A 13,733-nucleotide genomic window follows, 5' to 3' on the forward strand; every position below is an offset into this window, starting at 1 on the left:
TTCCAGTACTCTCATCTCTCATTTTATCTCTTCTGTACCAAATACCCACTCCTACATTTTTCACTCATCAGTTTTCCCTCATCTGTAAACTTTCACACTGCCCTACCCACCTGCTTTCTTAGTTTTCTAACAGTTTATTTGCATATATATGTGGGAAAATATCTGTCTTTAAGCAGGGTGTGTGTGTGCCTCTTTGTGGGTGTGTTCAAATCATACTCTACATCTGTCCAATAGGACCCAGGTCAATTTAAAGGCCTCCTTCTAAAAATCACTTATACAGTAGTTCCCTATTTCTTCCTCTGAAGATTAGCCATGTAATCTGAATGATTAAAGAGTTGTGTGATACAGAGCTAGAATACATAGTTATATGACTGAGTGGTACAAACTTGATAAACATTATGCATCTCTGTTTATTGAGCGGTGTACAGTATACTCTATCATACTCTAATGGACAGGGCTAAGTTTGTTAGATCTAAGTATGTTATTTTATACATAATGGTTGTCACTCCCGGGCTAGATTTACTGCTCTGGAGATAACTCTCATTCATATGTATCCATTAATTTCCTAAACAGTGGGTGGATGTTAGAAGGACATCTGCTATGCTTCATGGTTATACTGACCTAGAATAAAATGAAAACCTGTAATAATAAAAGTATTTAGAGTGAAGGTGAGGATAGTGATGATTATATGTCAGTTTGCTTAAGCTCTCAATTATATTTCTCTATTCTCTCCCTTTTTTCCTTCTTGCAAATTAATTGATTCCATTTAATTAAAATAGCACTGGTTTTGCTATTTCTTTTATGCTCATAACTAGCTGCTAGTCTTATTCTTTCAAGTTGCTTTTCCTGTCACAGGGTTCTTAGAAATTAACTCAATCAACTGTAACAGTTTGGGAGAGGAAAGAAAAATCACCTTGCATCTTAACCACACTGGGATTCCTTGATGGAGAGTTGACACCCAGTCCCACACTGGTTTTTCACACAGTACAGTACTCTGGCATCAAGTGTCATTTCTTGACTGAATCAATATATAAATCTCAGGGCAGGGGGAGGCAGAAGACTTCTGTAACTACTTTTGTTCTCCCTTAAGGATCATTTTGGGTGCTTTTCCACTTTTTAAAAAATTGTCTCTTTGATTAACTTAGAAGTTTTCCACTATGATTCCCCAGTTCTTCTCTGTTTGTGTTTCTATGATATAAAACCCTTCAAGTCACAAAACTTTAATAGAAGAATCGAAGAGAATTGCTATGGCTTCAGGCTTACGCTTTTATAAGATTTTTTCATTTTCTCGTTTTCTCTAATATTTTTCTGTTCTTCACCCAGAAGAATAGAATTTCAAGAATTTCCCTTGATCTTGAAATGGTGTCTAAATCTACTTTTCATTGGGTCTGTAACTGCTGGTCACTCTTGAAAGTTATTGACGGTGAACCCAGTGCCAACTAATTTGCAAGAGAGGGGAAAGAGAAATAATTTACCCAGGAAAGGAGATGAATTCCAAAAATGGGAGAAGGAAAAGAACAAAAAGAGGGCAGAGCTACACTTTATGGCTGTCTGCCTTCACAGTGTCAAAGTTTAAGATGTTGCTATTTCAGCCTTTATAAATTTCACATTTATTTTTCCCACCTTGAATGTGGGAGTTAATAGTTCCCTTTCTGAGAAGTTCTTATTCATATGCAGTTAAGATAGCCTGAAAATAAGTATTTACTTTGCAATAAGTTGCCAACCTTAGAGAGAATTGGGTAGTCAAGGTGAGACTGGCATATACGGTTACCTTTTTCTAGAACACTGGTCTCAATTTCTAGGGCTAGCATTTATTGAGCAAACTAGGCTTGCCTTCCCAGCCCCTACCCTGCCCTATAATCAACCAGTGTTGTCCTTGAAGGGTGTCCTTTCAAAATCTGTTTTCTTTTAGAGAGACTCATCCTCTAAGCCGTAATTAGTACCTTAACCCCCAGCTAAACACCAAAACCTGTTTGGGTAATGAAATGGCAGACTAGTTTTGGATTAAAGCCTTAGTGCTGCCTTTAACGAGCTGTGTGACTTTTTTCAATTTTTAACAAGCTGTGTGACTTTTTTCAGCTTTTAATGTTTAGTGTCCTAATTTGTAAAATGAGGGGAGGGTAATAATGAGATAACACATGTAAAATGCCAGTCACAATGCCTGGCACATAGTTTGATCGCAATAAGATCCGATTCATTAATTTTTAAATGTTATTAATATTCATCTGTTCATTATTTATGTTTTACTGCTTGGAGCCAGAGGACTTGAGTTCAAATCTCAGCTCCATTCCTCCTATCTTTGTTACTCTTGGACAAGTTATTTAAATTCTCTATATCTCAGTTCCCTTTTGTGTAAAACAGAGGTAATCCCTACCTTAGTGGATCATTGTGAAGATTAAATGGGTTAACACATGTAAAGCACTTAAAGTAGTACCTGACATGTAATAACTACTCAGTAAATGTTAGTAATTATTCTACCATCACATTATTTTAGGAAGATTGAAGAGGGCAATTCTTTACAGAATATAATCATCAGGGACTTAGAAGAATACCAACGACAAATTTTCCCTACTTCCCAGTGTGGCCTAGATCTAATCCTAGTTTAACCTACTTGCAGCTGGAAAATCCTCTCCCAAGGGTCTTTCCTAATAAAACTTCTTTTCTTTAAATTGCTTATACACATTCTGGAAGGCTGTCCCCTTCCCCCATACCCTTACTGTAATTTTAATAAATGATTCATCTGTGACAGAATTGCTGTCGTTCTGTAAAAGTTATAAAATGGAGTTCTTCATACTTTGTCTTTCAGGAGATGATTGTCACTGAGTTGGTTGAATTTCTTTTTTTCTAGCAACCTCCTCCACGTTTGATAAATTTTCAGAATCACAGCCCCAAACCCAATGGACCAGTTCTTCCTCCTCATCCTCAACAGCTAAGATATCCACCAAACCAGAGTACGCCACGACAAGCAATAAAGCCCAACCCCCTGCAGATGGCTTTCCTGGCTCAACAAGCCATAAAACAGGTATATATATTTACTTCTCCACAGTTGCTTGTTCTGCTTCTCTCTACTTCCAAATCACATTGAATTTATGGATAGAGCAATGGCGATAAAGAGCAAGAGTAAGCTTTTTCCTTTTTTAAATAAGTGTGGATTACAAAGTTTATTACAGACTGCCCTATAGAGAGAGACAAAGCTAAGAGAGGATCTTGATGCTTTGTAATTAACAAGAGAAATCAAGCCACTTATACAGAAGTGAAGGAGGGTGAGTCATAGGTATGAATTTTTCAGTGTTAATGTGTGTAGCGTTTAGGTGAGTGCATTAAATTTCCTAAGACAGAATTATTCTGACAAATACAGATTGCATACTTAAAGAGAGACCAATAAACAAATCTTCAAAGTGTTTCAGGGAGACTTCTTGGGCACAAACTTAGTATCACACAGTTTTAATATGTAGTACGTATACATCTGATAAAGTTTAATATTTAAGGTTATATATTAACTCTTAGAAGGTTTAATGTTTATCTAAGTTATAATTTATATTTGTATTATATAAATTTATAATATATATTATATATATATTCTTAGTGTTTTCAGGTAAAAATATTTTTTAGGTATTACACTTTTTTTATTTTTTTTATAAATTTTATTTATTTATTTTTGGTTGCATTGGGTCCTCGTTGCTGCACGCGGGCTTTCTCCAGCTGTGGCAAGCGGGGGCTACTCTTCACTGAGGTGCATGGGCTTCTCATTGCAGTGGCTTCTCCTGTTGCGGAGCACGGGCTCTAGGCGTGTGGGCTTCGGTAGTTGTGGCTCGCGGGCTCTAGAGTGCAGGCTCAGTAGTTGTGGTGCACAGGCTTTGTTGCTCCACAGCATGTGGGATCTTCCCAGACCAGGACTCAAACCCGCGTCCCCTGCATTGGCAGGCGGATTCCCAACCACTGCGCCACCAGGGAAGCCCTATTACACTGTTTCAAAAAGTTCTCCCAGTGCTTTGTCTTCTCCAAGTACTTGTGTCAAGCCTTTCCAGCTTAGGACTAGTAGATTGATTTCAGTTTAATTTTTTTGCCAAGACCAAAATAAAGAATATGATGCTATTCCCATAATTCTGTGACATTCATTTTAATCAAATGATTTGAAAGTAGTATTCTAAAAGTACGTATACTAAGTGTGTGTATATGTTTATAATTAGTTTGGTTTCGATAAAATATTAATACTTTCTAAAATAATATTTTAATTATTTTCAATAAAATTTATACCTATCTCTGTTTCATCATTAGAGGTGAGGTGAAAAGGGACCAGACTGCAGTTTGGTCTTAAATTCGTTTATTTTCCTAATACTTTTGTGGCCTTGTACAAGTGTACTCTTTAAAATCTCCTTTGCCCCCACTATAGAGTGAGTGAGTACCTTGCAGAGTTTTGCTGAGACTTAGTGTTAGTGTATATAAAAGCACCTGGAACATTCTGGGTACTCAAATATTTCCTCACCTATTCCCTATGTATTATTTTTAATGGGTAGACATGCACTCTAAGAAGGTTTTTAAAAATGTTTCCTGGTCAGAAGTCTAAACATGAATGAATAAATGAACAAGCTAGGATAAAAGATAATGGGGAATTTGTTTTAATTGATAGAGTAGCTTAACAAATTATAATATACTTGTACAGTGGAAATGCTTTTTGGCTATTAAGAAAAGGCAGTAATCTATATATGATCTGCGAAGTATATTACACGGCAAAAAACTTTGTCGGATTTTTTTGTGAGTTATTTTCAATTTTGTGGTTTTGTTTTTGTTTTTTAAATCTCACTTATATATATATAGAAAAAACGTGGAAAGATACACATCAACTGTAACTGCTTATTCTGGGGAGGGAAGGAGGAAGAGAGAGAGACACAGACAGGTGGATGGATACGAGGGGTGGGTATGTGGTAAAGATGACATTCATATTCACAGGGTTTTTTACTTAGTTTTTTCAGTGGAGCATGTAAATTAGATTTTTCAAAGTTAGAATATTTCCATCACTGTCACTCTATATTGTGTAGTCCATATATAAATGAAACTGAGTTTGGGAGTTTTTTCCCCTGCATAGTCTTAAGATACCTCTTAGTGGCTTTTTTCCCCCCAGTATTTTATTATAAAAATTTTCAAACATAGTAAGTTGAAAGAGTTGTATAGGGGATAGGTTGCTCTATTTGCCTTCTCACTTATTATCCATATACCCATTTATCCATCCATCTGTCAATCAAACCTTCTCGTTTTTTGATAGGTTTCAAAGTAAAGTATAGATAGCAGCATGGTTCATCTCTGTATACCCTGTAGCGTTCCTTTATTAATGTGTTTATTTCAGCCTCTAACATTAAATGACAAAGAGTTTCCTCAGATGTTTATTGATGCTTAAGTACCTGTTTGTATATGAGAAATGGGTGTTTAGGAAAAAAAAAACCTGAAAGCCAGGGTGGGGGGCTAACGTTTGATGGCTGAATTTCACTCTTACGTGAGGTTTGCTAGGCATGTTTATTAGGAGAGTTACTAAGGTCACTGTCCATAGGTAGTGGTCCAATTCCCAAAAGATCTTTCTGTTTCATGCCTGAAATGCAGGGCCTGGCTGCTCATTGAAGCCAGCTGGGGGAAGAAGATTATTAGCGGGCCGGAGGCAGAGTGGGCAGGAAGCTCGGCATTCAGTGTCTGTATGGTTTCTTACTCGTCATTTTCAGTGCAATGCTTCTTTTTTTTCTTAATTAATTAATTTATTTATTTTTGGTCTTTGTTGCTGCACGCGGGCTTTCTCTAGCCGTGGCGAGCGGGGGTTACTCTTCCTTGCGGTGCACCAGCTTCTCATTTCGGTGGCTTCTCTTGTTGCGGAGCACAGGCTCTAGGCACGTGGGCTTCAGTAGTTGTGGCACGTGGGCTCAGTAGTTGTGGCTCACGGGCTCTAGAGCGCAGGTTCAGTAGTTGTGGCGCATGGGCTTAGTTGCTCCGCGGCATGTGGGATCTTCCCAGACCAGGGCTCGAACCCGTGTCCCCTGCATTGGCAGGCAGATTCTTAACCACTGTGCCACTGGGGAAGCCCAAGTGCAATACTTCTGCCTTCAGCTGAGCCTGATGCTCGTCAGCCCAAAGAGTATTTTACCTATTCTAGAAAATTAATTTCCAGCCTTCTTTTGCAGAGGTGGAGGTGGTCCTTATTATCTTGGGGTAGCTACAGATAAAGTAGGAAACGAACGTGAGATTTAATCCTTCTTAAACAGACTCTCAACAGATCATCCTGTTTTTAGTCCCAGTTTCACCTCTTATGCTTCTAATTCTCAGGCTCTTAGGGGTTCTACAGTATATGCTGATTTGCTTCTCTGTTTTTCCCACTGCCAGCTTAGATTTCAGCTTTATCCAATTGGCTACGACTAATTCATTTGCTTTTTGTCCATTTGCCTTCCAGCTTCCAAAATGTGATTTCTGTCTTCTCCCCTGTTTTCTTTGTCTTTATGGGTCAGTGCCTTTTTCAAAAAAAAATTCCCTTAACTGTCATTTTACTTTCAGGTGTATCAGGTAGGGACAGAAGAAAACGTATGTTTTCAGCCCTCCATCTTTACCTTGAAGTTGCTTTGTACATGTTTATATTTCTTTTCCAGTATGTGTAAGCTTTCCAAGATTGGGTGCTGTGGTTTTCTTGTGAATACTAACTGTTGTCTTCTGGTACAAATCAGTTCTTTTTATTTTTTACGTTTGGACAGGATTAATGAAAATTATATATACTTGTGTCCTGTCCCCTTTCCATTAAAATTACAGTTGAATTCAAATAGCAGACTGTGTCTTTTACTTTGTTTTGTGTCTGGAACAGGGATTAGATGGACATTTTACGTTACAGGCCTGCTGATAGACCACCTTTCTTCTTTCCTTCTTGCTACCACAGTGGCAGGTCAGCAGTGGGCAGGCCACCCCATCAGCTGCCAACAGCACGTCCTCTACTCCTTCCAGTCCCACCATTACTAGTGCAGCAGGATATGATGGAAAGGCTTTTGGGTCACCTATGATTGATTTGAGCTCACCCGTGGGAGGTCCCTATAATCTTCCTTCTCTTCCAGATGTAAGTATACATAAAATTTATTCTAAGAATCTGTTTCAAAAATTTTAAGTGAACTTGGATCTGGTAAAAGGCATGGGTTTGTTGGATTATAGGCTGTGCGTTTGTGTTTAGAAGTTGTTTTTATCCTTTAGAAATATGGTAACAGCAGGAATAATAAAAAGATTAATATTAACACTTGAACATACTACAGAATGTCTTTCAGGGCACTGGAGTTAAAGTGTTTGTAAATGAATGATTATGGTGATGGATTATGGAATCTAAGCTGGGAAGGAAGGGGTGAGGACATGGGAGGAGGTACTGGAAGGCTGAATTGCTGGAATGTGATATATTACAATAGAATAAGGTTAGAGAAGGAGTCTAACATTTAAGACACCAGAAGAGATGGAGACAAGTTTAATAATAGAAATGTACCCTGAGAAAACCATAATTCAAAAAGAGTCATGTATACCACAATGTTCATTGCAGCACTATTTACAATAGCCAGGACATGGAAGCAACCTAAGTGTCCATCGACAGATGAATGGATAAAGAAGATGTGGCCCATATATACAATGGAATATTACTCAGCCATAAAAAGAAATGAAATTGAGTTATTTGTAGTGAGGTGGATGGACCTAGAGTCTGTCATACAGAGTGAAGTTAAGTCAGGAAGAGAAAAACAAATACCGTATGCTAACACGTGAATGTGGAATCAAAAAAAGAAATTAGTTTTGAAGGGCAGAACCTAAGGGCAGGACAGGAATAAAGACACAGACGTAGAGAATGGACTTGAGGACACGGGGAGGGGGAAGGGTAAGCTGGGATGAAGTGAGAGAGTTGCATGGACATAGATACACTACCAAATGTAAAATAGATAACTAGAGGGAAGCAGCTGCATAGCACAGGGAGATCAGCTTGGTGCTTTGTGACCACCTAGAGGGGTGGGATAGGAAGGGTGGGAGGAAGACGCAAGAGGGAGGAGATAAGGGGATATATGTATATGTATAGCTGATTCACTTTGTTATAAAGCAGAAACTAACACACACTGTAAAGCAATTACACTCCAATAAAGATGTTAAAAAAAAAAAAAGACTCAATGAACTAATGCAAGTAAAGCCCAGTGCCTGGCACAGGAAAAGTTCCCCTCAAATAAAAATCATAATAATAATAAGAGAAATGATAACATTTACTAACCAGTGCAAAATTACCTCTGATTTCATTTTTATTTAAATTAAACACATTTACCCTCTAAGCTCTTTGTCAGTATGACTTTTTAAAAAATATTTTTCAAAGACAGAAAATATAACATTGAATAAACAAATCTTTATACATAAGTTGATACTTGTTTTACCTTTTCTCATCTTATAAGCTTAAGGTAATCACTCATACAGACATTAAAAACTTTTAAGAAATCTTGTAGGATGTGAAGGAATCTAAAATTTTGTATTATTTAGTTTGTTTTTCAAGTTACTGAGATCAATTAGTATTTCCTAAAAGTTGCATCATTAACCTTACCAGAGTTATTTCATTTTTAAAATAATTGTTTATACTTTAAATGGGTAGAGTACGTGTATTTTTCATGCATAGGCAATCGATAGGGAAACTTTTTTTGTCATTCCTATAATTTTATTTTAGCTTTTAGGATTATTCCACAATGTAAATAACTTTTTTTACATTAAGATCTAACAAATTTAGTCATTCCAGTACTTTTTGCACTCTCTGAAAAGTATTGGCCAAGGTAGTGCCCAAAGAATATTAAACATAAATAACCCTGTGTACTTCCTCCTTCCCCTACTGAAAGAGGACGCACAGAAAGTAAATTTTCCTCTGCAGTCCTCAGATACAGATGACCCTTTGTCCACCAGCTTTCTCAACTGAAATTCCTCATCTGAACCACAGAATAAAGAAACTGATTTGAGTGACTATTTCCTCAGTCCTCCCAAGGATGGTTCATAACTAGTACCATTCTAGATGCAGAGGCGAGAAGTAAATTCATTATATACAGTCTATGCCCTCGGACTGTAGAACTTAATTCTCTTGGAGAATCTTGATTGAGAAAGGCTGGAACTATTAAATTGGATTTTAATCACAAAAACGTTCTTGAGGAATAAATGGTATATTTAAGCATTAAAAATACTTGCATCTAAAGGGGGGTGGGTGAGGGTTGGATTGGGAGTTTGGGATTAGCAGATGCAAACTGGTATATATAGAAATGGATAAGCAACAAAGTTCTGCATAGCACAGAGAACTATATTCAGTATCCTGTGATAAACCATAATGGAAAAGAATATGAAAAACAATATATATATGAATAACTGAATCACTTTTCTGTACAGCAGAAATTAACACAACATTGTAATTCAACTATTCATCAATGAAAAAATTAAAAAAATATTTGCATCTAAAGTATTAAAGTCTTATTCAGTAGAAATTTATCGATATTTTAGCTTAGCAGTCAATTAGGAAAGCAGTCAATTATTTGTATACCTGTTGCATTAAAGCAGGAATCTCTAAGGGATCAATTTTTTCCTACCAAACATTAAGAATGTATTTAAGTGAGGTTAGTGTTCTGAAAATGTGTTATGCGTAGACTTGTCTCATCAATCTAGTGCATACCAGAGCATCGGTTCTCAAAGTGTGGGCCAAGGACATGGGGGTCTGTACAACCTTTTTAGAGGCTCTACAAGGTCCTCTCTGTGTAAGACCAGATTTTCTTCTTATTCTTCAGCCAAAACCACACATCTCAGCAGACTGAGTAAAAGATACAAGTTTCCAGTTGGCTGTTATTAAGCCAGACAATAAAGAAATTTGCAAAATGTGAAACTGTGCTACTCTTCTCACCAAGTTTGCTTTTTTTTTAAATTGGTACCTTTTATTATTTTTAAATAAATTAAGAAACATTATTAGAATTTCTTTTTATAATTTTGTTTTAATTTTTAAGGGTGTAGCACACAATACTCTTTTCTCCTGGCTCATGACTTCTGAAATAGTGTGACTCAGTATATTTACTAAGGTGAAATATTAAGAAGTGTGAAAGCTTTTTTTCAAGGTTGTTTATGGGGAAAGTATGGATCAGAACTTCTCAAATATGATATTTACATGTTTTATTATCTGATAATAATTAAACTATTAAAGTTTTCTTATAAATTTAAAGTAGCTTTTAACTTGCAAAGTCACAATGCCGTGAAATAATTTCTCATCAGATTGACTGCTCAAGTACTATTATGCTGGACAATATTGTGAGGAAAGATACTAGTACAGATCATGGCCAGCCAAGACCACCCTCAAACAGAACCGTCCAGTCACCGAATTCATCAGTGCCATCTCCAGGCCTTACAGGTAAAGTGGGCTTTTTAAAAATTTTATTAGTGGTTTTTTTTCAGTTTTTATTCTATTTATAATAATTTTTAAAAAAATCACCCTATGCCTCCTCCCTTTTTCTGTTGGATGATTAAAATGGGTCTGTGTTTTGGGTACTCTTTAAAATTAATGTACTTTCGAAGTGGGAAGCAAAAGTTAAACCTCTGTACATTTTCAATTTGAATAGAACTTATGGGCACTATAGTGCTCCCAGGAGGAAATTAGTATTGTACGTTCTCTTTTTGATAATTTGCCTGTAGTATCATCTCTTTTTGCATGGAATTTTCCTAGCATCAAAATTTATCAGTGACAATCACTCTTTTTGGTGGTTTTTTTCGCTATTTAATTGTGTTCAAGAATTTTGGACACAACTACTTATTTCCTTCAAGAGAGAGGCACTCTGACTAATGCTACTCGCGGAGACCTTGGCAAATTAGATGCCTTAGACCAAAATAAGGAAAGAGGAGAATTTCTTATGCCATTCACCAGTCATATAAGCATAATTAAGCAGTTGTCGAATTTTAAAGGAGGTACTTATTTAAAACATAAACAAACTGAAAGGAAATTGTTGACAAAATGTGGTAGAGAAACTGTTTAATTATGTAACAAGTTCATACAGATTAATAAGGAAAGTACACAGTATTGCAAAAGGACATGAGTAGATTATTCCCTAAAGAGGAAATACATTTAGTTAGTAAAACAGGGGAGAGGAAGAAAGATGGGTGGTTCCATCTCACCAGTAGTCATTATAAAATCAAAAAGACATAATTTCTAACTATTGAATAAGCAAAGATTTAAATAGTGAAAATACTCATTGATGAGGATGTGATGGGACAAATGCTCTGATACATAGCTGGTGGGAGTATAACTTGACAAAACATTTCTGGAAACCATTTTGGCACTATTACTAAAACTAACGTTTATCCAGTACTAACTCAGTGTCAGGCAAGGGACAAAGTATCTCCTATACATTGCTTCAGTGTCTTCTGTTCATCAGCCTCTGTGGGGCTTTCTCTCTTGGACTGCTTTTATACCAGCCCTACCAACTTTTTATTGTCCTCTGTAGCTTTTGCTGGCACTAGCGTCCTCACTAAGCTCCTACCCTGGTTACTCTAACATGGGACATTCGACAGTGTTTGCAGGCATTTCTGATTGTCACACCCCTGGATGCTGAGTATGTAGAGGTGCCATGGCATCTAATAACTGTAGGGGCCGAGGGTGCTGCTCAGCATCCCTACGATGCACATACAGCCCCCACATCAAAGAATTATCTGTCCCCAAATGTCAGTACTGCTGAGGTTGAACAGCCCTGCCAGTTTAGGGGGACTTTAGACTGTGCTGGGAGTTCAGCAGCTACTCTTGTTTTATATAGTTTCATTATGTGTTTCCAGTTTCAATGTAGTACTAAGTGAGAACATTGAGTAGGAATTAAATACAGTTATTAATTCATTTTACGAATGTGTATGATCTCAGGACCTGTTACTATGACAAGTGTACACCCACCAATACGTTCACCTAGTGCCTCCAGCGTTGGGAGCCGAGGAAGGTAAACTGACTTAACTTATTCTCTAGCCTATAAAATCTGTAACTAGATTTCTCTCGCCAGTGTTCAGCATGCTTTGGTACTCAATACATTTTAAGCAATTTCCCTTATTTTTAACTTTTAAGTTAAATGTTTAATAATTATTATATATTATATGTTAATGTAATAAATCAATGGGTTTAGTAGAGTACAATTTTATCTTTAAAGATACAAAAATGTTTATCTGTTGAAAATAAGACAATACATTTGACTTTAGTATAATAGCAAGGAAGAAACAAAAATGAAGTCTGTGTAACACACTGCACTATATAGGAACATGCACAAATAAAAACTTAGGGAAAACAAATAATAATTTTATGCTAAAATTGGTGTTCTGACATTTCTAATAACCAAACATTGATTCTGTTTTACAGTTGTTGAAACTGTATTTTATGTGTTACACACCCACTCATAATGCTTGCAAATTTCTCCTAGATAGTGAACCCAATTCTTACTTTCCTAATTGTATGGAAGTAGCATACTCTGAAGGGGAAAAGTTTGTCTTTAATCCTATGAGAACAGAGTAGCTATCTGTAAATGGCTTTTTTGTTGCACTACATTTTTTAAAATAGCAGAACACCAGTAAATTATGAACCTAGTTAATTATCTTCACACTTTGTGACAGTAAATCGTTAATGTGAGCCTAGACTTCTCTTTGTCACTGACTAGAGAACGAAAGGAAAATCCTAAAAAAAAGATGCTAATTCTAAGATAGTTCTAAGATCTGGCTGCCCAATTTTAGAGCCTCAGGATATTGAAGTCAGTTTTAATTCAGGTTTTATTTAAATTTATTTAAATACCTTTCCAGGTATGTAATGTAACCATTTTGATAGGTTAGTATGTGGCACATTTTTTATACGTAAATGAAACTGTTTTGCATACAGCAGATGCATTTCAGTTATGTATCATTTATTGCTGATGTAACATAGTTACCATTGCTGTGAAGATACAGCATTACTCCGAAAAGCTATTATTATACCTTGTTTTAAGATACTTAAGGTAGCTTTCTTAGATTTTTTCTTTCTTTCTTTCTTTCTTTTTTTCTTATACTTATAGCTCTGGCTCTTCCAGCAAACCAGCAGGAGCTGATTCTACACACAAAGTCCCAGTGGTCATGTTGGAGCCAATCCGAATAAAACAAGAAAACAGTGGACCACCTGAAAATTATGATTTTCCTGTTGTTATAGTGAAACAAGAATCAGATGAAGAATCTAGGGCTCAAAATGTAATTATATTATGATTGCAATACTACTCCTACTTGAGGGATAGGATGAGAGAAACTTTTAAATAGCTCGTAGGAGATAAAAACTATTATATTTAAATCTTTCAGTTGATCAAAACAAAAAGATGGATGGCAAACAGGGAGAAGAGTTTGAAAAGTCAGAGGTTAAATGAGGAGGTTGGGCATTTGAAAGAGAGAACAGAGTAAAACACATGGAAGGTAATTGCCAAAGCAATAATACAAGGAAACTTACTGTAACTGAAGGGCATGAGCATCTGAATTGAAAGGGCCTACCAAGTACCAGAACAATTAAATGAAAAAAAGACTCAAGTCATATCCTCATCGATTTCAGAATACCAGTATTCTAAACAGGTTCTAAAAGCTTCCAGAGGAAAAAAACACCTTACATAATGGATCAGACATCATAGTGTCACCAAGTCCTCAACACAGACTCTCAAAGCTGGAAGCCAATAGAGAAAATAACAAAATTGTGAGGAAAGATATTTTGTAGC

General features: G+C 36.4%; 1 protein-coding gene across 3 annotated transcripts in view; it reads left to right on the top strand.

The window, feature by feature from the left end:
• The window catches only part of TRIM24 (tripartite motif containing 24), a 93,481-nt gene that overhangs the window by 68,959 nt on the left and 10,789 nt on the right, over positions 1-13,733 (top strand). For all 3 annotated transcript variants that reach the window (XM_079931124.1, XM_079931126.1, XM_079931125.1), the window contains exons 10-14: positions 2,849-3,022; positions 6,905-7,078; positions 10,261-10,396; positions 11,891-11,963; positions 13,056-13,224. In XM_079931124.1, the coding sequence (XP_079787250.1) occupies positions 2,849-3,022; positions 6,905-7,078; positions 10,261-10,396; positions 11,891-11,963; positions 13,056-13,224 (726 nt within the window). The remainder of the gene's footprint in view (positions 1-2,848; positions 3,023-6,904; positions 7,079-10,260; positions 10,397-11,890; positions 11,964-13,055; positions 13,225-13,733) is intronic.

Source organism: Stenella coeruleoalba (genome assembly GCF_951394435.1).
Source record: "Stenella coeruleoalba genome assembly, chromosome: 9".
NCBI classification, from domain to species: Eukaryota; Metazoa; Chordata; class Mammalia; order Artiodactyla; family Delphinidae; genus Stenella; species Stenella coeruleoalba.